General features: G+C 41.1%; 1 protein-coding gene and 1 long non-coding RNA gene across 4 annotated transcripts in view; one reads left to right on the top strand and one right to left on the bottom strand.

Moving 5' to 3' along the window:
• Nucleotides 1–27,449, top strand: part of cdk18 (cyclin dependent kinase 18) — a 69,267-nt gene that overhangs the window by 5,655 nt on the left and 36,163 nt on the right. For 2 of the 3 annotated variants that reach the window (XM_085455684.1, XM_085455683.1), the window contains one exon: nt 22,999–23,134. In XM_085455684.1, coding sequence (XP_085311810.1) covers nt 23,017–23,134 — 118 coding nt within the window. In that variant the 5' untranslated portion in view covers nt 22,999–23,016. Of the gene's footprint in view, nt 1–22,463; nt 22,798–22,998; nt 23,135–27,449 lie in introns of those variants that run through there. The other variant, XM_085455682.1, reaches the window with a different exon arrangement.
• On the bottom strand, nt 21,455–23,390 carry LOC146708837 (uncharacterized). The gene is made up of 4 exons (XR_014920380.1): nt 23,274–23,390; nt 21,882–22,056; nt 21,661–21,806; nt 21,455–21,577 (listed from the first exon to the last, which is right to left on the bottom strand). It is a non-coding gene; the product is annotated as an uncharacterized LOC146708837 (long non-coding RNA).

Genomic DNA, 27,449 nt, shown 5'->3' with positions numbered 1-27,449 from the left:
CTCATCTTTATATAAGCCTGAGCTGATGTTGTAACATTCACATTAGTTACCTTACATTGTTTTTCTTTGCTTTCATGCAGTAATTATACTGCAGCCTGTGGTGGCTTTCCAGGCAGCTGAATAAATCAGTTGTGTTGCTCTAGACCGCTCTGCATATGATTTGTTCTTGATCACTTGTGCTCAGTCCAAATTATTTCCAAACAACAGATGATGGTCCTCTTCGAGGGACAAACTCTTCACCGTCTGCCGTTTGATTTTTGTTTAACATAGTGTTACTCTTCCAGACTAGTACAGGAAACTTCAAGGTGCACAATACACGATGATTGGTTTTGTTTTGTTCTATTGGTGAAGCAGCCATTTTCAATACTGCTTAGGTGGTAGAGTGCACGGTCAAGTCAATCAGGTCGGTGAATCAAACCCTGGCTTTTATAGTCCATGTGTCAAAGTAACCTTAGGCAAGATACTGGACCCCCAAGTTGCCCCTGATGCATCTATCAGTGTGTGTGTGTGTGTGTGTGTGAGAGAGAGAGAGAGTGTGGATGTTAGATAAAAGCACTGCATGACTGCATTTGTGAGCATTATAACACACAGTCAATATATGAAATGGTCAAATTTCACTAGCATTCGCAGACAGTCAGATTCTGTCATGTGCACAGGCAGTAACCACGTACTGCAGCATGTGCAGCTCTGGCTGCTGCTGCTGCTGCCAAGGTCACACTAATTTTTTCTTTTTAAAGCCCTAAAGGACGTAAAGTGTTGCTGGGCATTCTTACCTCACTCACACCCATCACGCTTCAAATAGTTGTCACAGGTGTGTGGGCAGCGCTTTCGCAGCCTAGCAGTCCAGCTCATTTAAATGATCCATCCTATCTCAGGCAGCCAGTGCTTTTTAAAGAATAATTGTTGTTTTCAGGAATGTTGGACAAAAGCAATTGTTGTGACAGGCTCCTTCTCGAGGGGGGGGGTTCGGTGATGGCATGGGAAAACGGACATCCAGGATCTGCTTCCTTCTCTGTTCAGGAGGATAAACACTTTAAACTGTGAGCTCAGTTTTGTATTTGAACACTCTGGATAATTGCAGGGCTTTTTCTCAGAAGTTGCTACAGTGCTGCAGCTGCGTTGGCTTATTAGGTGCCCGCTCACACACAGACATGTAGAAGACACCTCTGTGGTGTAAAGTAAGCTGTGAGTCACCAAGCTGCTCCTGTCAGAAACCTGACCAGAAGCTAAAACCTGAGGGAAGAGTCTCAAAAACACCAGAATAATCACACACACCAGGTGATGTGAGGCGGTCTGACAGGTGTGAATGTCTGAAACACGATCCCTGTTTCTGCCTTTAAAATGTGTTAATTTCACAACCAAAGTTTGTTTTTCCGCTTATACAAACTGAAAGAAACAGAAGATCCATAAAGCTAAAAATCACATCCAGCAGCTCTAATCTGAAAGTTAATATCTCTCATGCTTTCAGTCACAACAAATGTCCATTAGGCTGAGCTGAGCTTGTTTGAGCATGATAGCCTTTCAGTGACGCTGCTCCTTTATTCTTTATAGTCTGGGATTAGTTTTTCTTCTTTGTTCTTATACCCTTTGTTTTTCTGTTTGGCAGCTAAATTATTTGGAGAGACATTTTATTTATGCTGCACTTTGCATCACATGATACCACATTTCAGTCTGAATCCTGAGTCAATGTGAAATCTCCATATCTTTAAGTTAACAGCAAACCTGAGCTAGCAGGATGGTTTATGTTGGATCTATGTCTTTATTGTTGTTCGTGGTGGAGTGCAGACACTCGTTCCCTGTTCTTTGTAAGGCAGAGGTGGGACCAAGTCATTGTTTTGCAAGTCTCAAGTAAGTCTCAAGTCTTTATCCTCAAGTCTCAAGTCAAGTCTCAAGTAATGTCAGGCAAGTCAGAGTCGAGTCTCAAGTCACTGGTGTAAAAGTCCGAGTCAAGTCACAAGTCTGAAACTTTGAATTTCAAGTCCTTTCGAGTCTTTAAAAAAAACAAACGAAAAAATAATGTTGCAGTTATGCTAAATGTAAATATTAGACCATGTAATTTTAAAATCTGTGTTTTTCTCAACACATGACAAAATAGTGAACTTAGAAAATATACACAAATTGTGAAATTGCACCTCTTTAAAATGCAGCTCAATTAAACCTAGCTCCAAGAATAATTTTCACCGACAGTTCTGAGATAAGCTGCATGTTATTCTTGGATGCGGTTGTAGGACCAGCTTTAAAATCGCATGAAAAAAATATCATACACATTAAAAAAAACTGTATCACCAACGTAGCCTGGACAACATTTGCTAGTTAGATGAAGTCAGCTATCTCATTGTAGCATATTTATATGCATATTTATAATTATACGGTTCTTGGAGTGAGTGCACACACTCATGAAGTTTAGTAACTTCCGGTCACTGCAACAAGCCCAGGTACAGTTTACCGACGGATGGGTGCAGGACCTTGAAATGCACCGTGTAGAACGAAAGACCATCGTACGTATCATAAGTTTACCGGTCTCACAAATTGTCGTCATAAATACACATTCGTTAACCGTTTATTAATAGGACCTTTGAGCTCAATGGTAATTAATTAGTAGTGGAAATAATTTCTGGTAGCATCACAGAAATGTAGCAGTGACAATAATATTGTATGCTGTAATCGTACTGGGCAATTAGTGATACAAAAAACCTGTTTTACCCTGTGAATAAAAGCATATGTTTTTGTCAATGTACCATAATAACAGAAGCGAAACGCAATATTGTGTCAGGACAATTCACTATTTATGCACAATAAATAAAGGAGCATAGCGCGACAATTTCTGTTCAGCGACAGACTTGCTTGTAACCTATATCACTAATTATGTTAAGAAAAATGACGCATTAACTACAACAGCAGACTGACCTTTGTGTAAATGCTTGGAGCAGACTAACCTGTGAGCTGGAGGGTTCTGGGACGTTATATTTGATCTTTGAATGGCTGCAATCCAGTCGCCTCTTTGTTACTTCGGAAACATGGCTCGAACAATTTCTCTTCAACGACGTAATCCGATAACAACCGATCTCTTTACCCGTCGGCTTCCCGTGGCTGTCATGCGACCGGCTATTGCAGTTAATAATACAACAGCTTCTTGACATTTTTGTGTTTCTTTTTATCGCTGTGTGACTGATTTTAATTGAAAGCCTGCGTGCGCTAGTACCTCTTGCCACGAGTTCCCAGAATCCTTTGCGGTTCTACCCGTGAATGACGTCACATTTTCAATCTCCATATAATATGCATGTTAAATTTTATATTTGGGGTAAAATATCAAGTCTTTTCAAGTAAACCGGTTCAAGTCCAATTCAAGTCCCAAGTCATTGGTGTAAAAGTCCAAGTCAAGTCACAAGTCTTACAACATTTTTTCAAGTCAAGTCTAAAGTCATAAAATTAATGACTCGAGTCTGACTCGAGTCCAAGTCATGTGACTCGAGTCCACACCTCTGTTGTAAGGATATTAACTTAACATGTTGCGTGCCCTGTTAGCCGCTATACAGGTGTAGACAGTCTAAATAGATGCAGCAAAAAGGAAATCCCTTCATTCATTTTAGGTTGCTGATGCTAAATTTTTACCCTCATTTGTAGAGGAATGAATGAATGCATAAGTACCTTAACAATGCGGCAGACTCACACTCACTACAAACAGTTGCTGAGAAACGCAGCCACACTGCTAAGTAGCTCCCCCGAAGATCCTGATGAGCTGCAGGTGTGTGAGATCATCCTCGTCAGGTGTGGCCAGCCTCCCAATGGGACACACCCGGGACACAGGGTTGACAGGCCTGGCGGTTACTGTAAACCGGTCCTCCGGAACACGCACACACCCACACACAAACACCTATACACACAAACCCGGAAACGAGGGACACAAGCACCACGGACCAGCAAATATACACAATTCCACAAGCTACTCATGAACCCTGGGTCCACAGACCCAGGGTCCTTGACAGTACCACCAAGTTTGTCTTTTTAATCGAACTGTGTGACAAATGTTGTCACCTGTGGTAAGGCCTTAGTTTTGGTGACTGGTATTTTTTTTAGTCCGTTACATAATCATAATCAGGAGTTTTCTGTGGGGTGGCTGTAGCTACTAATCAGAAAGGACCACAAACACAGTTGGACAGTCCAAGTGATACTTGAATTAAGCCTTGAAGCAAGTGGCTACAGCTCCTTGTTTCCACATAAGTCAGAGTAGTCATGCCCCTCACTGTAAGTCTCACCAATATTTCTTACTCAGTTGTATATAGCATTTGTATTTCTATTTTATTCTATTGTATATATTATTCTATTCTATTTTATTCTATTGTATATAGTATTTTATTTTATTGCATTCCAGTGTTTTCTAATTTCTGCTACATAACTTTGCACTTTTGCTGTAACAAGACAAATTTCCCACCTGTGGGACTAATAAAGGTACGGAGCCCAGCAGGGGAAATGGGAGAAAAAAAAATTAAGACGGACTTTTGCGAGATCTCGCAAAACTATCTCGGGATCTCGCAAAACTTTTGCGAGATCTCACAAAACAAACTCGGGATCTCGCAAAACAAACTCGGGATCTCGCAAAACTTTTGCGAGATCTCGCAAAAGTTTTAGCCGACCTCCCGTTAGCTCGGAGCTAACGGGAGGTCGAGACCTACTACAGCCGGGAGGAACACCACTTTCCCGGCACATCGTGCCTCAACCTCCCGGTCGGCTTCGAGCCAGCATCCGAAGAATGCGGCTAAAAGTTTTGCGACATCTCGCAAAACTTTTGCGAGATCCCGAGTTAGTTTTGCGAGATCTCGCAAAAGTCCGTCTTAATTTTTTTTTTCTCCCATGTCCCCTGCGGGGCTCCGTATAAAGGTCATCTTATCTTATCTTATTATATTTATTATTAACTATTATAAAGTTTTACAAACTTTCCCCACTATAGAGTTATTATGAAAGGGGAAACTAGCCAAAGAGGCCAAAGCAATTCATGTGCTCGGTTGTTAAGGTTTTCCAAGCACATTCATCTGTTAGGAAGTCAGATGCAGGTTCTGGGAATGTCCATCAGCTGACTGCCTAGAGAAGAATTAATTTTAAAATAAATACTAAAGCTCTTACAAACACATTTGCTGTTTTATTAAAACTTCTGACTGATTAAAAAATAAGCAAAACTCTAAATGAATTAGAGGATATGATAAACAAGGAAACAGAACAACCTCTATGACATTTAACACGTGCAGCACAAACCATGTCGGCCTGGGTTACAATAGGCCAGTCTGACCTGTTTGACCTCAGTACTTTTGCTATTCACTCATGAATACAGTGGGGCTACTGTTGACACGGGGACATGGGGTGACATGTAACAGAAAACAGCAGAGTACAAAGAGATTTATTGTTTCTGTCACACGTCTTGTCAGTTTTATCTCATTTATTAGCATTTATCTTCATCATCGAAGATGTGAACTGAGAATTTAAGAGCGATGGGAGATGAACAAAGTGATGGAAATGTGTAGCAGAGAACAGAAGGCTGCGACTGTAGTCTAGTCAGCCTTGATTGAAAAAACAAGAATAGATGGGATGGAAGCAAACAAAATGCCATCTTTATTAAGGCTTCAGCCTGGAGACAAAGAGGCGGCGAGAATGTGACATCATATTTCTAATTACAAGTATTGTGTAATATGTCACACAAATGTTAAGCACAACAATGCTTGATTTTTCATCATTGATAAAAGGGGGACACCGACTCATAAACAAGCCTGTGTCAAGTCATTCAGGCTCGACTTTGCTTAACACAACACTGCACAGAGACGTCTGGCAGAATTGATTATCACTGTGGGACATGGAGGCAGGGGGAATGTCTGGGTTGCTACCTCTTAAGCTAATCCCACTTGTTCCTGACACAACTTAAGTCAAGTCCCTATCAAGTGTGCTTTAACTCTAAACTCTTCTTAAAACTGTGCTGAAGCCTGTGAAAAGTAAAGAGTAAGCATTCACGGTGCTGCTTTGTCCACAGTAACTTCAGATTTAGTTAAATATGTTAAAGGACATGTTAGACTGCTGAGAGCTCTTCTTTAAGTTTGGTTTGAAGTTTCTGAGATGTACGATTGTTATTTGTATTGTTATGTCAGCCAGCTACAGGAAGCTCACACTGTCATGGACTAAACACAGAAAGCTCAGGCCTCAAGGTCTAATTTTTAAAAAGGCACAAAAGTTACAGCTTGCTTTTAAAGCTCAAATTATAAATGTTTTTAAAGCATCAGATAACAAATGACTACATGTAATCGCACTTCTGGTGGTGACAACATTAACCGTGTTACAATCCCTCAGCTTTGCTCTGCTCCAAAGAGCTTTTAGCAGCTTTAGCAAATTGCTTTGGTTCCTCTTGGTTATTCTATCTTCTATATTCTGGATGGGTCAAGTTCAAGACTTGACCTGTTTTAACATTTAAATGACCAGTATTTAGCATTTAGTCTTCTTGTGGTGAGAAGTTGAAGACTGAAATCAGTGCGTACCCTTCTATCACACCTTAACTTTAGTCCACACCGGACAGAAGAGACTAGCAGCAACATGGAGACCAGCGATCATGAATTGCCAAAGAAATTCGGCAACTTGCAGCAAAAACGGGTGAAATAACTGCTATAGACTCTTTCCACTAGTGCCTGCTTGGGTCAGCTCAGCATGACTCGACTTGGTTTTTAGGCTTTTTGATTAGGTGGTAGTACCTGCCCTTTAGTTCCTACTTCGCAGGGTTTCAAGCAATTGGCTGGTCAGTGGCGTCACAGGATGAATCATGAGTCTTCTTCTAAAATCAAAACCGCCATTTCTCAGAGCAGCAGGTATATCATCACCTCGACGTCCCCCATTGTGTTGTTTGTGTTGCATATAAATGACATCAAAGGACTTTCAGGCACGTTGCTATAGCAACCCTACGCACATTAGGTGCTACTTGATTGTAATGGAACCAAGTTGAGTTGATTGATGGGTGGGTGGGGGGTGCCTAGTGGATCATAGCACGGTTTTTGTGCTCTCAAAGAACTCAGTGGGACTGTGCACAGGAAGAATTCATTCATAGGGTGATGGCGTTGGTTCCAGGGTGGATGAAATTTACTCTGTATTAGAGAATTACCAGTTTTCAACTCCAACTAGCTTTTGATGACTGTTCTGGGCTACAGTAGAAAGAAGACAGCTCACGTACATCTAAATAAAGTGCTCATTTGATTAATTTTAATAATATTCATATAAGGAGTTCATTGCCATTGTGATCGTTCTATATTCAGGGTTTATTTATGTAATGTCTTAGATTATATAACACTTTGCTCATACAGAGACGTGTATTTGATTATATATGTGTATTGTTGCAGTATGGCTGGATAATGGCAGCTAAAACTTGATTGGCTGCATTACAGACTGTACAGCAGCTATTTCATAGTGATTGTCTTTCACCACTCTGTGAGCAGCACTGTCACTCCCATTCATCTTCTTTTAGGGAAAATGCGCGTGCATTTGTGCACGTGTGATGGTGGGTGTTGTGCAAGCAAAGGGTTTTTTTTCAGTCTATATGAAGCAGTGGAGCACACAGTAATTTAACCCCAGGCTCAAGGTCAGTCAAGAGCGCATGAGCCATCAAACGAATACACAGAAGACACTGACAGACATGTTCACGTGCTGAACTCTACTCCCTCTGTTTCTCACACACGTTGAACATAAAGCAGAGAAAAGCATGTATGACGATGATTTTCACACATGAACAACATGCGAGAACATGGCATGAACTACATAGAAAATAAAAAAGTGGTGTGTGATAACAAGACCAACCTTGTGCACATATACAGTACAACAAACTGTTTACCTTTCCGCCACATGTGCTGTTGGTGTGCAGCTGGAGACGTTCTTGCAGGAGGAGTCATGATACTCAAAGAATCCTGAACAGAAATCTGTGGGAGACTTCAAAAAATGGTGGTTACCTCTGCCCCTCGAGAGCTAATTAGCAGCTGAAATATATTAGCTGTTCCACTGACATCGGTGCATGGCAGAGATTTAGATTTGTGGTAGACTCTCTTATTCGTTACCAAAGTAAAGATTTACATAAGGGTACTTTTTATTTTTTTTGTCTTAGTATCTATGATGTAATGTGAGCCTTTGATCACACAGTGAGTTATTAATACAGCTTTAATATTGTGAAACTTTGAGAATTAAAGTGATTTATTTCTAAAGGAAAAAGTCTTTCAAACCTTTTTTGTAGATCCTAGTGTGGATCAGATCACAGCTTGTGCTGTCAGAAACAAGAAACGGCCATGCCAGGTTTCACTGGACAAACACAGCAGTCAGATGATGCAGCAGTCTGAGTGATAGCAGGCTTATGGCCTGCTCTGACGCTACGCCAGAGCTGCTTTTTACCAGCCTCTCAGGGTCATTCATTCACTCACTTTCAACAAACTGAATGGAGAGATAAAAATATATGTTTGCCCAAGGCTCTATATCTGAATGAGTGCACATGTGAACTGTGGTTTGAGTCACAGTGGTATATAGTCATGCCTGTTCTGTTAAATGTGTCATATTTTCTGAGGTCTGTGCTTACTGACCATGAAGCCCATCTAAACAACCCATCAGCTGGCCCCATTCTAAACAAGCGCACACAAGGGGAGTTGTGTACGCCACGGTTCACTGGGCCATGGGTATATGGCTTTTTGCTGAATCAAACACAACATCCACTGAACTACTCCAGTAGATCTGATTCTAACCCAAAAGTGCAATATTTTGTTAGCACTCAGCAGCTGAGCCAAGTTACTTGATGCATTTATAAGTACGTAACTAACAGGGCTACTGTCAGCTTTTGCGATGATCTAAACCACAATAGTGAAAAGCAGATTGTTATTTCCACCCACAGTACTTTATATTTAGCTAAGCCTGCACTGGACCTCCCCGTCCTTTCATGTGCATACGTGGAAAGCCAGAGGCAGGGAGAGCAGCAGCAAGACCCCCCAGCACAGAAAAGGACAGGCATCAGTGACAAGTGTCTTCTATCTGCTTGGTTGTGGTGATAGTGTAACTAACCCTCTGCAGTCCAATTCACCATAAGTGCCAACCCCTAATCATATATTTTGGCAAAACAAAGGGGGGTGGCATACATCAATATTTTTCAAATTTTGTTTCCCCCAATTATTTAGTTTATCAGTTAGAAGAGTAACCATTTTGGCGGTACTGGTGACATTACTTTAACTTGTTTTGGAATGTTGCAACTCTTCCAGTCTCCTCTAACTGTAACGACTTAATCAGAGGTCGGCTGGGACATATTCCCAGGTCACTCTGTGTATGTAAGTCATCACACTGCTTATTTTGCAATCACAATATAAAATTCTCTGTATCCATGGCCAAATCATCATAATAATTTACTCTAATGTTATCCTAATACCTAGAGATATTTTGAAGAATAAACAATATTCCATCCTGTTAATAAAATAACATTAATGTACTAATGCCCAATTCATTTTTAATTGCCAAATAAATACTGGTGTAGAGAGTAGAGCCATATGTGTCCAAGCGCTTTCTGATTGGCTGTTATTCGCATAATATGTTTGTTAACAACATGATATCAAAATGTAATTTTCAAAGTTTTCAAAGCTGTGGTTTGCCTGGATGTAGAAGGTCAGGCAAAATAATTAAACTAGATTTTTTTTAAACAGACACTGAGTCATAGTAAGCTCAAACTGCCCAATGATTTTAATCTGAAGCTTAATAAGCAAAAGGATAAAAAAAAAAAAAAAAAAAACCCAAACATAAACACACATTGACTAAAAACTGATCATTAGTGATTGTTTACATTGACTTGGTTCCAGACTCACAGGTTTCACAGCTGCATCTCTTCTTTATTCTCTTCCTCTCTACTTTGCTTTCTTTCCTTTTTCCTGATTGATGTGTCTAACATTGGCTCCCTGTGTCCATTTACGTGTGTAATTAGCCATTAGAGAGCATGCAGTCTGTGGCTGAGACTCTGGCACCTGGCACATAAACTGTTTGCTGATCAAGTGGAATCGCAGTAAGGTGGCTCATGGTGTTGTGGGATTCCTAATGCTAACAGAAATGTATTTTAATATAACTCAAATCCATAAAAACATCTAAAAAGAGAAAAACACATTATTTATGCATGAAAAGAAATTCTGAATTTTCAGAGCTGAAAACTAATTGATAATAACACTAAGACAACACACATGAATATGTATAGCAGGATCCACCAGGAAATATCCAGTGTCCCCTGGAATAGTGACCAGTCTGCCTCTGACAGTTACAATCATTTAGTATTTTAATTTCTTTTACATATGTATCATTCTGTTAACCAGCTCAAATCTAAATTATTCACAGTAAAAACAGCATGTTTTAAAGAAAAGCTGGTGGTGCAGCAGGTGCAGTGGCTCTATAAGCTCTATGGGTTAGGGCTTTGTCTACGTTCACACATAAGCAGACTATAATCAGCTAGACTTCCTTATGGAAGAACATGATGTTCATACAGGTTTCCATCCATTCCCTTCTGCTTATCCTTTTATACCTTCATTTTTTTTCTTGATTCTGTTCTCTTACCTATCATCCAATGTTTTAGTCAAGATCCTGTTTTTAATGTTGTGCTATAGAATATCATCTTAAGTTCATCGTATGTATTTACAGTGACAATGTTTATTTTTTAAACTACCAGATCTCTGGTAGTTTATTCAGGGTGAAGATTTGGATTTTGTTGTGCTGAACGAGCACAACTCGGGTGTGCCAGATTTTTCATTAAAAAATACAATAAAAAATAGAATCTAGTAGCCTAACCTTAACTGTTGTTAGTGTTTAGAGGTTAAAAATAAAGTCACTGGCATGTTTCTGTCTGCAGTGGAACCGAGGGTGCAATGCTGATTTACAACATTTCTGATAGAACAAATTAAGGTTACGTGAGTGACGTGTGTGAAAGAAGCCCTCATCCAGATGCATGAGAGGTGGGAGGGTTGATGGAGGAAGACAAAGAGAGATCAAAGAGGAGAGTGGGTGCTGTAGCAACGTGAAGTGTCCAGGCAGGATCACAGTGAGGGGAAAACTGAGATATGCTGGCACCTTGCTTTGAGCAGATGCACTTATGAGATCAAGCGTGTGTGTGTGTGTGTGTGTCTGTGTGTGTGTGTCTGTGTCTGTGTGTGTTAGTGTGTGGTCAGACAGTATCACACAACTACAACCACAAAGACCAGCTTCCTCCCTTTGATGGAGTAACTCTGAGTGTGATGCCAGATTCTGCTGATTGGATGCAACCATCCAGGACCTAAATCTGCACTCTTCTCCAAACAGAGGAGTCTGTTGTCTGGAAGATAAATACAACACACCGCTGGTCTCACAGAAAAACACACAAACACTGTCCACTGCAATCAGGAACTTTCTCCGTCACGACCTATGCAATTACGTTGTTCAAGAGGGCAAATGAGGGAGCAAAGAGAATAGAAGCTTTCAATCAGATGTTTTTCAAAGTCCTGTGTGGAAAATGAAACTTTTGATTTTCTTTTGGAGAGCAAAGGGGCAAGATCAACTGATATTATCTTTGTGTGGACACTGCAAACAGAAAACATGTGGCTGATTGGCACTCTGTGTGAATAGAGTTGGAGGGGAACTACAGATGAACAGATCTGTGGTTAAAATCTGAGGTTTCAGAAACTATTTCCACTTTGCTCTCTGTCTAAACTTTGGAAATTAAGTCATTTCACATATGCATAATACTGTACATGGGGTTTCAATTGTGCTGGCCTAAAGTTGCCATTAGATCTTAATGAAATTTAGACAAATTAATTTGGAGAAATCACTGAAGAGCAATAAAGTTTACAAATGTCATTTTAATACTCTGGGCAGTGTTGAATCTGCAGGGTTCTGGATTCACACTTCTTGGTCATCTGGGGCCTTTCTGTGTGGGGTTTGCATGTTTTCCCTGTATTTTTGTGGTTTTTGTGAGTGTCAGTGTGTGGTTGTCTGTCTCTCTGACCTGCACACGCTATGTGTACATTAGCTCGGAGTGCCCAGCATATTAAGTGCTGTGTCAAATCAAGTAGTGTTAAGTGGATTTTAAAGTCCTCCAACCCTAATGCATACTTACTAACCTCACTCCGTGAAGGAGCAGCACCTGGTTTGTTTCTGCTATGGAGGAAACAATCACTTCCAAAACTTAGTTTTTATTATTTCAGTGGAAAAGGAATGTTTTTAATGGAAACTTTGTACATGACTTTCTACATCTGTACATTTAACCCTAAATATTGAATTTTCCCTCTATAGCATGAAGTGAATGAAGTAATGCCAAAACACATGTCAGAGAATTAGTTTGAAGGGTTAGAAGCTTCTGAAACTAAGCTTGTTTAGTGTGTTGCTGAAATGCAACTCTAACCCCAGTTCTAAGTAGTTCACTGGCTGATCTGGTGGATTTGAACCCTTTGGGTCTAAGTCATAATCCTGCCCCTGTGATGGACTGGCAAACTATCCAGGCTGTACCTTGCCCTATGGCCCAGGTGTCAAACTCGAGTCCTCGAGGGCCGGTGTCCTGAAACTTTTCCGTGTGTCCCTGCTGCAACACACCTGAATACAGTCATTAGCGAGACTCTATAGAACCAGACTGAATGCTGAGGTGACAATTCAGCCACTTCATTCATGTAACAGCAGCTCATGAGTGAATGAACATGGTGCAATGAGGTGCAATTTAGAACTACATTTTCACTTAAATTTACTTAGATTTACTTGAGTAGGGTTAGAGTCCCCACCTCAGCATGCAGTCAAGTTCTATAGTCTTGCTAATGACCTACTAATTTTATTCAGGTGTGTTGCAGCAGGGACACCGTCCCTCGAGGACTGGAGTTTGACAGCTGTGCTGTACGGCATCTGGTTGTCTCGACACACTGAAATAATCTGCAAAGACTGGTATGTAAAAACAATATTTACTTAGGGTTTAAGGCCCAGTGTCGGGGGCAGAGTTAGGGGTTAGGAGGTTTATCTAAAAATAAAAACTGGAAACTATTTTCTTCAATGATGCTGATAAAGATTAAAAAAAAAACCACCTCCTCAATCTCCTTAGAAAGAATAGCTCAGCCAGTAGGCCAGTGCTGATGTAACACGAGGAAGTGTTTGTATTGCTGTTTTTTTTGCTTTGTTTTAGATCAATTTCCTTGACTTCAGTTTTAGACCACAGACTGAGCTACAATGTTCCTTTGTGTATCTCAGCTCCTGGTAAAGTGCATCGGCGGTACTCCTTGTCTGTGCAGCAGGCTTCCATACCCTGCTGATACACTGGGGAATTCAGCCTTCACACAGGCAGCCCCACAAATCCTCATGGGGAAAAACATTTGCCACAACTGCAAACAAAGCAACACTTCAGTCAGCCTGCTGGTATTGATTTCTGTCTTCTCAGTAAGCCTCTTTCCGCCTCCATTCTCAACTCGTTAATCTGCTTTCTATCTGATGGCTTTTACTATTCCAGCTTCCCAAATTTAGAACTATTGTGCATTCCAACAATTCACAATAAATGCCTCAGTCGTCAGGGTTCATTGTTTATTCTAGTCTCTGGGCTTATGGGATTATTATTGGCATATTATGGACATTGCTTTAAATAACTGCAGCAAAGATATTTACTGGTAGTGAGAACAACTGCAATTTTGCTGATACATTTAACTTAATCTAATGCATATATAAAATGTGAAATGTCAGCTGCTCATTTGACTTGATACTATCAGGTCTTTAAAAAAAGGTGATCTTTAGTTCTTGTAGCTCTGCTATGACAGTGCTGTTGTGATTTATGCCTCCGAGAGTGAGATTCCCTCCACAACGAGGCTTCACGTGAGCTGAATTTGATTTCTAAAGGCTTCCCCTTTTAGAAAATGAGAAATCCTCTCTTTCTCTGCACTGATCTGGGGATTATTTGCTTCCACCATCTTCTTGTGAGCGGCTTCCTCTCCTCTCATTCACTGTTCAATTTATGGCTGCCACCTACACGTCTTTGGTTCTGAGAATGCATTCATTATCTTCCCCCAACCCCCCGGTCTGTATTCATTTTTCACACCTTTAAATGATTTTTTTAGCAGATTAAAGCACCAAACTAGTTATGCACTGTCATCTGTAGAGCTGAAAAATAACTAAATACATACACATATACACAGTATGTGGTAACTGTTCCCTGGTTGTTGAAATGACAATCAGCTGAACACAAGCTTACTGGCAGGGCTGAGGATACTGTCTCATAACTATTGCTGTCTGGCCAAAGCCATCAAAGGAATCTTAAATAATCAAACCAAAACAGTTAAAGCAAACTTTAATAAATCAGTTTTTGATTTTCTCCAGTCTCCTTTTGTATGAAGATCCAGATTCCTGTTACTAAAATGAGAATCAGACCTCAGCCATTGCACTTATAAATCTGCTTATATTTCCTGTTTAAAAGAAGAAAAAACTATTGGCTTCTGTATTGCAGTGTCAGACTTTTAAATCACCAAATATCCGTCACATTCTTAATAGCCCTGTGTGCTTTGGGTTATCATGAGTACGCTACAAAACTTTTATGTATGTATCAAAATTTGTTTGACAGTTACATTGATACTTTCAGCATGAATTAAACTTCTTCCACTTAACTTTAAGTTTTAAGAGATTATGGATATCTGCCACATACACAAAATCTAATATTAGATTAATGCTATTAATGTTGAAATTAGTCTCATATCAAACTTTTCCATTTAATAATATTTAATCAGCTACAAAAACCAAGATTATGAACGAGTGTGTGCACACCTGTTTCTAATGATGTTTCTCTGAGTCATCACAAGGCTAACATTATTCATGCTAATCTCATTAGTCTGCAGTCCCACTGTTATCAAAAGTATCAGTTCCAATATTGACTAAGCAGCCTGTGTTGTCTTACCTTGAAGCTGGATTTTAAAGGTTATTCACCACCTTCAGTGTTTCCCCTGGATTGACCAGTTTGGAAGGGGGAGGTGGTTTGTAGTGGCGACATCACCGAGTCCAGCAATGACACGCTTCCCTCAGAGACCATTTAGAACTCAGAAGGTGCACAGACTTTGTCATACTGACTGCTCCGGTGCCTGCCTGCTTTAGAATTCCTTGGAATGTTGTGGAAAATTCTGGAAATGACCATTGTCGTACTACTGTCTTTACCTTTACTGGGAAAGGATCGAGAAAATAACTGAAATTAAAAATGTTGTTTTTAGCTCTGTGTGCATATTTGTGAATAATTCATCTAAATTCACTTACAGGAAATTTGTGTATGAATCATTTCTGTGAGTGAAAATTTCAAAATTTTAATTCCATTCCCAGATCTCCACATACAAGTCTAGATTTTTCTCCTCAAGGTTTTGGGGCCAGCTTTGTGTTAACATGTTGGAAATGCTAAGAGTGATTTGATGTCCGTTTGCAGCAGTGAGCTGTTGTGTAGGATCGGGCACAGTCTGTACTTTACCATCATGTTCTTGTCCTTTTCAGAAAAGACCTCCTTTCTGAAAGCTGCAGAAGTTTTAACTGAAAGTGCTCTCACGTTAGAGGGATCTGAATGCAGTTTGTACACTGCCTCCTGATTGTCAGCTATTGAAAGACACTGTATGGGCATGCTTTAATTTAAACCTAAAATGTTACCCACCTTAACCAGAGACTAACTAAAAATATTCAATCTTACCAAAGAGTGAAATCTGCTCAACAATGTCATTAATAGCAAAATGCTAAACATAAGATATCATGACTCAAAATATCAGATTTTCTAGTTTTTTGGAAGAATAAAACAAGATAACATAAAATAAATCTTCCCAGACAGAGTGCTGCTGGAGTGTGTCATGACTTTTAGATTGCTGCTATTTTCTGTGTGCGTCTTTGTTGTTTTTGCTTTGAGTCTTTCTTTCTCTGCCACCTTGTCTTTCCTGTTCCTTTGTTCTGTCTCTTCCTGTGTCTCCAGCCTTGGTGTTTTCACTGTATATGGCAAATAGACTGGTCTTTACATAGCACTTTTCTAGCTGTTATGACCATGAGCCACATTTATAAAACATTATTTTCAAATACTTTTTCTGTTTTGCCCACACTGGAAATTAAAAGCTCAGTATCTTGAACCATCCAACCTCCAGTTTGCAGATGAACAGTTCTCCCTCCACAAACACATCCCCGTGCTTTTTCTAGTCTTTTTGCTTTTCCTGGAATTGCATATGTTTGTGGTCCTGCGTCAGACCTTTGTTCATTATACCTCCCTCCTGATCTATATCTAATGTCAGGGTAAAGGGAGATGAGTAGTTTGATTAGGTTTCTCAATCATGCTTTTATCTATTAAAAAACTTTAGTGATTGTTAAGGAGGGAAAATTCTGGGTAACAGATTCATATCAGGAGTTTGACATTTTCTGCAGTTACAAAAGACCTTTGTGAAACCAGGCTCACTAATCATGAATACCTAAAATGTTCGCTTCCTGGAAAATTAAACAATTTCCCACTGATTACATGTGAATTGTGCTGCTTGGCACCAAAATAACTCCGGATATTCATCCTGCATTTTTGGTGCAGATGTTTAGTGAGGTAAAGGTGCAGCTGCTGTATTTCCCAGAGAGAGAGAAAAATATTTGATCATTTTATGATGGAGAAAGATGTCATGAATGCAGGAATTATTTTTGAATGTAAGGACTGCTCCATGACATTTGATAAACTGGACATTTAAAGCCTACATGTGATGTCCTTTGTTAGAGTTTAACAGAGCCAGATGATTTGGTGCTGATATGTTTTTTCTTTCTTTTTTCTTTTTAAAATATCTTCCAAAACAAATTGTAAAAAAAAACCAAGAAGTATACTAACTTGAGAATGAAAATATTAAGCAGTTTCATGTTAATCAAATCAAGCTGAATTTAAGCTGTTGTCGATCTGCAGAACTCATTGAGCTTTATACTGGGTTTATATTGTCTAGAGGTTGAAAATCAATCATCGCAGATGCAACAACATCTGTGTATATCTTGTTAAATTCTTTTGGCTAAATCCATAAAGAGCAGTGAATCTCAGATAAGAGATCACAACTTCTCATCCCAGTCTATACACATAAATCTTAGCCTATTTTTAAGGGACTCAACTGGACTTCACTTTTTCTGTTAAGGTGAGGGGGTAAAGACAACCATCTACAATGTAAGAAACGGCAAATTTCAACCTCCAGGAGTACACGGACACTGTACTCTCGTACATCAGGAACTGTGTTGACAATGTCACCGTCAACAAAAGGGTCAGGGTGTTTCCAAATCAAAAACCCTGGATGAATAGCGAAGTGCAATCCCTCCTAAAAAGCCGCAACACTGCCTTCAAGTCAGGGGACAGGGCTGCGTATAGGGCGGCCAGGGCAGACCTGAGTAGAGGCATCAGGAAAGCTAAGGCTGCCTATAGGAGGAGGATTGAAGATCACTTTGCTGACAACAACCCCAGAAAAATGTGGCAGGGGATCAATCACATTACCAACTACAGAAGCAATAACCAGGCAACATCTAGGACTGATGCCTCACTGGCTGAGGATCTAAACCGTTTCTTCGCCCGCTTTGAGACGACCAAGCCCTCAGCTGCCACACCACTTCCACCCGCCCCCAGCACTGGCACACTAACACTTAGGGAGCACCAAGTGAGGTGTGTTCTAAGGTCAGTGAATCCCAGGAAGGCGGCAGGTCCTGATGGAATACATGGAAAGGTTCTCAGAGCATGTGCTGACGAACTGACCGGAGTCTTCACTAAAATCTTCAACCTTTCCTTGTCATCAAACACCGTCCCGCCCTGCCTCAAAACCTCCACCATCATCCCCATCGCCAAGAAGACAGCTGTGGCCAGCCCAAATGACTACAGGCCTGTTGCACTTACGCCTGTAGTGATGAAGTGCTTTGAGAGACTGGTCTGTCAGCACATCAGGGCCGGTCTGCCTCCCACTCTGGACCCCCACCAATTTGCCTACAGGACAAATCGTTCCACCGAGGACGCTATCACCATAGCGCTCCACACTGCGCTGAGTCACCTGGAGCACCGAGGAAGCTATGTGAGAATGCTCTTTCTGGACTTCAGCTCAGCATTCAATCATATCATCCCGGAGATCCTGGTCCAGAAACTGTCTCACCTGGGACTCTCCACCCCCATCTGCCTCTGGATCAAGGACTTCCTGACAAATAGACCACAGTCTGTCAGACTTGGCCCCCACCGGTCCAGCACCATCACACTCAGCACCGGGTCTCCACAAGGATGTGTTTTGAGTCCCCTCCTGTTTACGCTCTACACATCCGACTGCTCCCCTACCCATCTCTCAAACACCATCATAAAGTTCGCGGATGACACCACAGTGGTTGGACTCATCTCAAGGGGGGATGAGTCGGACTACAGAGATGAGGTCAACAGACTGACTGAGTGGTGTTCAGTTAACAACCTCCAACTGAACACCACGAAAACTAAAGAACTTATCTTGGACTTCAGGAAGGGCAGAGCAGACCCGGCCCCACTTTACATTCACGGGAGCTGTGTGGAGAGGGTACACTCCATGAGGTTTCTGGGCGTGCAGATATCTGATGACCTCTCCTGGACTGCAAATACTACAGCGGTGGTTAAAAAGGCCCAGCAGCGTCTCCACTTTCTGAGAGTGCTCAGGAGGAACAACCTGGAGGAAAGGCTGCTGGTGACATTTTACAGAGCCACCATAGAGAGCATCCTAATGTACGGCATAACAACATGGTATGCAGGGTGCTCAGCTGCAGACAGGAAAGTACTGCAGAGGGTCATCAACACAGCCCAGAAGATCACTGGCTGCTCTCTGCCCAGCCTGGAGGTCACTGCAAACTCTCGGTACCTCAGCAGAGCTGGCAATATCATCAAGGACCACTCTCACCCCAGCAACCAAGTGTTTGAACTATTACCGTCAGGCTGACGGTACAGGTCACATAAAACCAGGACAAACAGATTCAGGGATAGCTTCTTTCCCAGAGCTATCACCGTAGTAAATAAGCACAAAAACAATTGAACCTATTCCATACCGTCACTGTCATTATATTATGCTGCTATTCATACTGTCATTATATTAATGCTGCTATCCTGTATATATTGTACATACTATTGTTTGAGTACTTACGATTGTTTTTTTTTTGTACTTTTTATATTTTACATTTATATTTATTATTGAAACTTTTACCAAGGGAGTGGCACTCCAATTTCGTTGTACTCTGTACAATGACAATAAAGGCTATTCTATTCTAAATACAGCTGGATGTTTTAATTCCCTGTTTCCTGCTTTTCTTCTACTAAATAGATGTTCAAATTGAGCACATTCAGAAGAATTTGAATTTAACTTGAAATAAAGTTTGTACTCCCCTGTACAAAGTGATTTATTTTGTTATATATTAATATATGTTGTACAGTTTCCTCCAACAATGTGCTTTTTACAACCTGCACTTTTTCAATGCAAGTTAATCTTCTACTTCAACTTTTTCCAGAGTTTGTCAAAATGTTTGTACGTTGCCACTGCAAAAGTCACCAGATGCAGATGAAGTGGCGATGACTCCATCGCAAAACCTTCAAATGAAGGATTTTGAGTGCAGTAGGCTTTCCTTTTACTTTTGTTCTGCACCTTTTCCCTGGATGTGTTGTTGGGCCCGGGTATAACGGTTATGTCTATACACTAACGCTACTCTGTAAATAAAAGTGATTACAGGATTGTATTGTAGAGCAATACAATACTGTGCACTGAGAAATGATGCTAAAAACATGTACAGCAGGCTATATTGTGCCAGGGATGGATCCTGACCACATCATTGTGCTAACCATCTGAGGCAAAACTAAGTTTTTGGGAATATTTTTCTTTTCTTTTAGATAGTGTGATCGTTTAATATGTTCCTTAATTACCAGAGACTTGTAGAGCAATTGAATAAAAGCAAAAAGGGACATATTCTGATTCACTAAGGGGGACAGAGCTGTCAAAGATGATGACATAAACCTCGGGGGTTAAGACTCAGGAGTGAGAACAGGTTGCACTGTACATTAAAATCCGTATATTCAAATATTTGGTAGTGGGCTGGAAGATTGCACTTGCTACTGGCAGAGTTCTTAAAAATAGAGAATACTGTTATGGGCTCAAAATGTGGTCATAAATATTTTGTACTTGTAAATCGGTTTTGTACTTGTAAAAAAGATTTGTATGTGTAAAAAAGATTTGTGTGTGTGTAAAAAAATTTGTGTGTGGACTTAGCCAAAAACCCCTGCAAGTTACAACTAAGAATTTTGACCCTATTTTTCTTCCTTTCATCTGATTGGTCGATGTCATGTCAATCACAAATGTAACAATCCAATCAGAGAACAGATGGGTTTGGCTGTCGGAGGGGCGCTTTTTTGAACTGCAGGTCCTTGAAGGGTAATCTCTATATAAATATCCGATAGCAGCTAGGTCCCCTAACTTTCAGTAGCTGTTGAAAGGATAAAGTTGTGGTATGTCAGTGGTTAGAAATACCATTATTACTTTAGGATTAGTGTAACACAAAGTCAGGGCTGACCCAGGACCATTGCTGTGAGTCACAGTGCGCAGCATAAAAGTCCTTTCACATCGGACGCAGGATGTGCTGCTAATGCTAATTGCTAACTAAAAGCAAAGGATCCAGAATTTGTTGCTGGCTGCTGGGCTCTGTGGGTTTTTGCAGCAGCTCTACCTGTACTAGATGCACCTGCTCCTTGTCGTTTTTATCTCTGACTTTATGTGAACTACAAGAGTTTGTGGGTTCTCTTGCTAGTTCTTCAAATGTTCAATAAAAACATGTATGCTAGTTCATAACGAAGAAAGCTTTGTAATGAAGACTGTCATTTCCAAAACACTGCCCCCCCCCCCACGTCCACAGCGCTGTTGAAAAGGCTGTGGAAGTCCCTGTATTAAACACGTAGTCCTGTGACACAAAAATCACCAAACTCGGACGACCACAGACTGTTTTCCTTCGTGGTGATGAAGGAAAACGCTGGGTTGGCATGTAAAAGGGCATTTATTCCCTTCAAAGACCTGCAGTTCAAAAAAAGCGCCCCTCCGACAGCCAAACCCATCTGTTCTCTGGTTGGATTGTTACATTTGTGATTGACATGACATTGACCAATCAGATGAAAGGAAGAAAAATAGGGTCAAAATTCGTAGTTGTAACTTGCAGGGTTTTTTTGGCTAAGTCCACACACAAATCTTTTTTACACACACACAAATCTTTTTTACACACACACACACAAATCTTTTTTACGCACGCACAAATCTTTTTTACAAGTACAAAACCGATTTACAAGTACAAAATATTTATGACCACATTTTGAGCCCATATACTGTCTCCTAACCCTCTTAAGACTTCTGCATCACCAACAACCTCAAACCTGGCTCCAAACCCTAACCTTGACCCTTTTCTGTCATGGGCCGTGGTGCGCGGGCACGAAAAGATCCAGGCGCAGACTCCGCGCTAACAGAAAAAACACTTTATTGTAACAACGAAAGGCGACCCGGGGAAACTAGGGAGCAAAACAAGAAACTAAAAACCCGGGGAAACAATGACACGAGGAAGCCGGGATCGGGACGGTGGGAGGCTGCAATAGAAAGGGGAGATGATTACTAGGGAGCCGGGAAGTGGGGAAAACACATCTGGACTGAGTTAGAGTAGGGGGCTTACGATAGAACGGGACCGTGGGAGCTCGGGAGGGAAGTGTGGCAGTCCGTGGGGGCAGGAAGTCCGTGGGAATGGCGAATGGGCCAGGTGAGCACCGCGAGATCCAGTTGAGCCGGAGGACAGGCAGGTAGCAGATGCCGAGTAGAAACCTGGACAAAAGTAGGCAGGTTAAACACAGTTCCAATCCAGAAGAGAATGCACGCTTTTCGTGGAAGTCTGGTTACCACTGTGGGGGTGACTAACGGACTGGCGTGGAGCATCCGTCAGCGCCGGGTTAAGCAGATCTCCGTGTAGTCACCGTGATGGAGAGCAGGTGTGCTGGTGATGGCCCAGCCCGGGGGTGTGGCTACCCGAGCATCACGCATTCCACAGACACAGGACCACGGACCATGACATTTTCTAGGAAAATGTAAATAGTTTTTGAAATGTTTCAGTTATATATTCACACACGGTTAACGTAATCACAGATGACAACTTCCTTTACATTATCCCTTACATTATATATGCCTTACAGGGATATATAATGGACAAGCACAGTATTTTACTTGGTGCATTCATACATTTTTTCACATTTTCCTGACTGGGCTAGGCGGCCGTCTGACCTGCACTGTGTACAGACGCACGTTCTCTTAGTACCTACGAAGATTTCTCTGAGATAGCAATACTCTTATGAGCGAAGGCTCAGTACTGGTTGTATTTGAACCCACCACACACATCTCTTAGCTTTTTGCAGTAATGAGCAAAAACACATATACACATATGCTATATGTGGAAATCTTAGATAGTAAAGAAATGGTGGCGACCCTACGATACCAGTCTGTGCAACACACAGACCACAGGAAAGGAGGAGGATCAAAAAAACAAGACCAACAAAGTAAAAACTAACTGCTAGGGCAGGATTTGGCTGTGTAACCTACTGAGAGAGGGAGTATATTGATCAGCTGCTTTCCCGCTGCTTTCTGCCTCATTATCAGACAACACACATGACTTTATTTGGTCAAGCTGCACATGAAGATCAGAGCTGTACAACATGCCCTGCAGCCTGTGCCATGTAGACGGTGTACCAAGGAGGATTAACACTTAGTTACTTGTATTGATGCTGTCCTCTTTACATCGATCATTCTCTTTGCCTGGATGGAGGTATGTGTTTACTGCCAATTTTTAGTTAGCAAGGTCATGCAAAAGCCCCCTAACACAAAAAGAACAAAGGAAAAAATCTCACCCAGTGCACTCATTCTAAATAGTTTGCATTCAAAATGACTGACTACCGAGTGTAGTGTGCATGGCTTTATTACACCTTGAAAGTTTTTGTGAAATCTCTCTCTGCTTGTCTTCTCCTAGAGTCAACTACTCAGCATCATGAACAAGATGAAGAACTTTAAGAGACGTTTCTCTTTGTCGGTTCCTCGGACTGAGACGATTGAAGAAAATGAGTTCACTGAGCAGATCAACCAGCTCAACATACGGCACACTCAGGGTAAGAACACCTTTCCCCCTCAAATCACCAGCATTGTCTGAGATTACTACAATTATCTGTTCAATTTTGAAATTTCACAGATTATGAAAACCATTGCGGTTGCAAACATTTTAACAGCAAATAACTCTTCAAAACTCACTACGATGGTCGATTTGTCGTAACATCCACTGCTAAGCCACATAGTGTCATATGATGTGGAATTGAGCACCCAAAGGACGAGTTGTGGGACAGAGTTCATAAAGAAAAAGACAAACATTTATTCAGGTGTACCAGAGAAGTCCAAATGGCAACTGATAAGCAAAGTCCGTAAGTCCAAACCAAGAGAGGAAGGACTGATAATCAACAGAGAACTGAGGGGAGACCGAGGGTATAAATATACAGTAGGCAATCAGGGAGAGTGACGAAACACAGATGCAAATAACCAATAATTAAGAAAAAGACAAGGGAAGTAAACTTAAATATACAAACATCATTTAGTTGCTTCACTAAACAACTTTCTATGCATTTTTTCGATTTAACAGCCAATTCAAAGATGTCCACTCTCGTCAACAACCTTTGGCACCAAAACAACAAACAAAAATCCACACGTCAACAACTAGGTGCTGAATGCAGTGGAGCATTTAGCATCTGCAGCTAGAGAGAAGACCAGAGCAGAGTTGGTGGAATTGATCACTTTACTGTTAGAACAGGTAGCTGGTGGAACATTTAGGAGCTTGAAAAGCCAGATATTTCTGCCGTTCTAGATTTAAAGAAAAAATAGTGCATATCTGACTTAAGGTTGTAAGGTGAGCACGAGCTTTAAATGGAAGATGTTGTTCTTTAACTGTTGAATGTTTGATTTCTCAGAGTATTCAGAGGCCGAACGAGCTTTTAAAAACAATAAAGCACTGGGTAATTAAAAGCATTCAAATCCATTCACATTCCCAACCCATGAGCTCTTCTACCTCTTTGCATCTTTGGTCTCCATGTGAGCATGAATGGCTTGTGTCTAATAATAGAGCACAAACTGCAACACCGCTCTGGGTTTTAATACAAAAGCCTTCCTTCCTTCCGTGTCTGTAGCAGACCCTCACAGATTAACTGGGGGTTTTCCGGCTATGACTGGTACCACCACCAAGTTGGAGCCAGAGGATCAGCAGGCTTCAAAGGGGAATAAGGGTTATAGTGGGATAAATTGGGGTAGATAATACCAGGAAGCTGAATACACTCACAAGTAGATCCTTGAGTGCCTGTGCTTGATTATGTAAACCACGTCTGATACTGAGAGATGGAATAACAGTGCAGAGTCTATAAAATGCATCTGATTTAAACTTTCATCACAATTTCCAACCATTTGTTCCCGGGTTCAATTCAATTTTATTTGCACAGCACCTACTGCTACGGTGCTATTTTGACGATTCAGTATTATTATGACGTGTTATTATAAGATACCTTAGGCGTCTGTGTGTACTACCACATAAGTAATCAAAATGAGGCATCTAAAGTGCTTGCTTCCTATGAAAATATTACATTTGAATGAGGATGTTATTCAGCTGTCTAACGGAGTAGCAGCTGGCTATGTAGTCTTACCCCCCCAGAGTCCATCAGTCTGCATTACTGTCTGCTACTGAAGGTCAGGAGAGAGGTAAGCAGACAAACCCAGCTACCTCCTGATATTTACAGTCCACTCGTAGCTCTTACTGATCATTTCTCTTTTTTGTTTTGCTCTGTTCCATCTGAAGCATGTAGGATTTTATCATGTCCCATAGTGTAGCAGACTTGAATAAAAAACATCTCGGATATAAGCATCACATGGAAAAATCATGTGATGCCTTAACATTTTATTGTTGCTGTATGCCAACTTCATAATTTGTGTGGTGATGGAAAAAGTTTGGTCGGCATCAGCAAACATGGTTTTTGGGGTTTTTTAAATTCAACCCAGAATTGTTTCTCGTGCAGCAAAATAAGTAGACTACCATACTACGTCAAAGGTTTGGACACACCTTCACATTTTTCTTCTGTTTCTTCTTTATTTTCATTACTATTTACATTGTAGATTCTCACTGAAGTGAAACTATGAATGAAAAGATACAGAATTATGTAGTAAACAAAGTGTGAAATAACTCAAAACATGTTTTAGATTTTAGATTCTTTAAAACAGCCACCCTTAGCTTTGATTCCTGCTTTGGACACTCTCGGCATTCTCTCGATGAACTTCATGAGGTCGTCACCTGAAATGGTTTCCAACAGTCTTGAAGGAGTTCCCAGAGATGCTGAGCACTTGTTGGTCCTTTAGCCTTCACTCTGTGGTCCATCTCATCCCAAACCATCTTGATTGGAGGTCAGCCTCCATATGTCAGGTGACTGTGGAGGACAGGCCATCTGGTGCAGCACTCCATCGCTCTCCTTCTTAGTCTTCCATTCAGTGTGCCTTCAGTTTTGAATAAATCCCCAACAGTGTCAGCAGCAAAGCACTCCACACCATCACACCTCCTCCACCATGCTTCTGGGATCCATGCATGTGGAGACCATCCGTTCACCTATTCTGCGTCGCACAAAGACACAGTGGGTGGAAACAAAGATCTCAACTTTGGACTCATTCAATTCAATTCAATTCAATTTTATTTATATAGCGCCAAATCACAACATAAGTCGCCTCAAGGCGCTTCATAGATACAGAGAAAAACCCAACAATCATATGACCCCCTATGAGCAAGCACTTTGACAAGAGTGGGAAGGAAAAACTCCCTTTTAACAGGAAGAAACCTCCGGCAGAACCAGGCTCAGGGAGGGGCGGGGCCATCTGCTGCGACCGGTTGGGGTGAGAGAAGGAAGACAGGATAAAAGACGTGCTGTGGAAGAGAGACAGAGGTTAATAACAGATATGCTTCAATGCAGAGAGGTCTGTTAATACATAGTGAGTGAGAAAGGTGACTGGAAAGGAAAAACTCAATGCATCATGGGAATCCCCCGGCAGCCTATGTCTATTGCAGCATAACTAAGGGAGGATTCAGGGTCACCTGATCCAGCCCTAACTATATGCTTTAGCAAAAAGGAAAGTTTTAAGCCTAATCTTGAAAGTAGAGATAGTGTCTGTCTCCAGAATCCAAACTGGAAGCTGGTTCCACAGAAGAGGGGCCTGAAAACTGAAGGCTCTGCCTCCCATTCTACTTTTAAATACTCTAGGAACAACAAGTAGGCCTGCAGAGCGAGAGCGAAGTGCTCTAATAGGGTGATATGGTACTACAAGCTCATTAAGATAAGATGGGACCTGATTATTTAAGACCTTGTATGTGAGGAGCAGGATTTTGAATTCAATTCTGGACTTAACAGGAAGCCAATGAAGGGAAGCCAAAACAGGAGAAATACGCTCTCTCTTTCTAGTCCCTGTCAGGACTCTTGCTGCAGCATTTTGGATTAGCTGAAGGCTTTTCAGTGAGTTTTTTGGACATCCTGATAATAATGAATTACAGTAGTCCAGCCTGGAAGTAATAAATGCATGAACTAGTTTTTCAGCGTCACTCTGAGACAGGATATTTCTAACTTTAGAGATGTTGCGCAAATGGAAGAACGCAGTCTTACATATTTGTTTAATATGTGCATTGAAGGACATGTCCTGGTCAAAAATGACTCCAAGGTTCCTCACAGTGTTACTGGAGGCCAAGGTAATGCCATCCAGAGTAAGAATCTGGTTAGATACCATATTTCTAAGCTTTCCAGGGCCGAGTACAATAACCTCAGTTTTATCTGAATTAAGAAGCAGAAAGTTAGCGGCCATCCAGGTCTTTATGTCTTTAAGACATTCCTGCAGTTTAACTAATTGGTGTGTGTTATCTGGCTTCATGGACAGATAGAGCTGGGTGTCATCGGCATAGCAGTGAAAATGTATGCTATGTCTTCTAATGATGCTGCCTAAGGGAAGCATGTATAATGTAAACAGAATTGGTCCTAGCACTGAACCCTGTGGAACTCCATAATTAACCTCAGTGTGTGAAGAAGACTCTCCATTTACATGAACAAATTGGAGTCTATTAGATAGATATGATACAAACCACTGCAGTGCAGTACCTGTAACACCTACAGCATGTTCTAATCGCTCTAATAGGATATTATGGTCGACAGTATCGAATGCTGCATTAAGGTCTAGCAGGACAAGCACAGAGATGAGTCCACTGTCAGAGGCCATAAGAAGATCATTTGTAACCTTCACTAAAGCTGTTTCTGTGCTGTGCTGAGCTCTGAAACCTGACTGAAACTCTTCAAATAAACCATTCCTCTGCAGATGATCTGTTAGCTGTTTGACAACTACTCTTTCAAGGATTTTTGATATGAAAGG

This window comes from Copadichromis virginalis, linkage group LG5, assembly GCF_057382275.1.
Source record: "Copadichromis virginalis isolate Kocher_CV1m ecotype Utaka linkage group LG5, C_Virginalis_male_GT1.1, whole genome shotgun sequence".
Lineage (NCBI taxonomy): Eukaryota > Metazoa > Chordata > Actinopteri > Cichliformes > Cichlidae > Copadichromis > Copadichromis virginalis.
The sequence above is the reverse complement of the archived record's forward strand: the minus strand, read 5'-3'. Positions and strand labels throughout refer to the sequence as shown.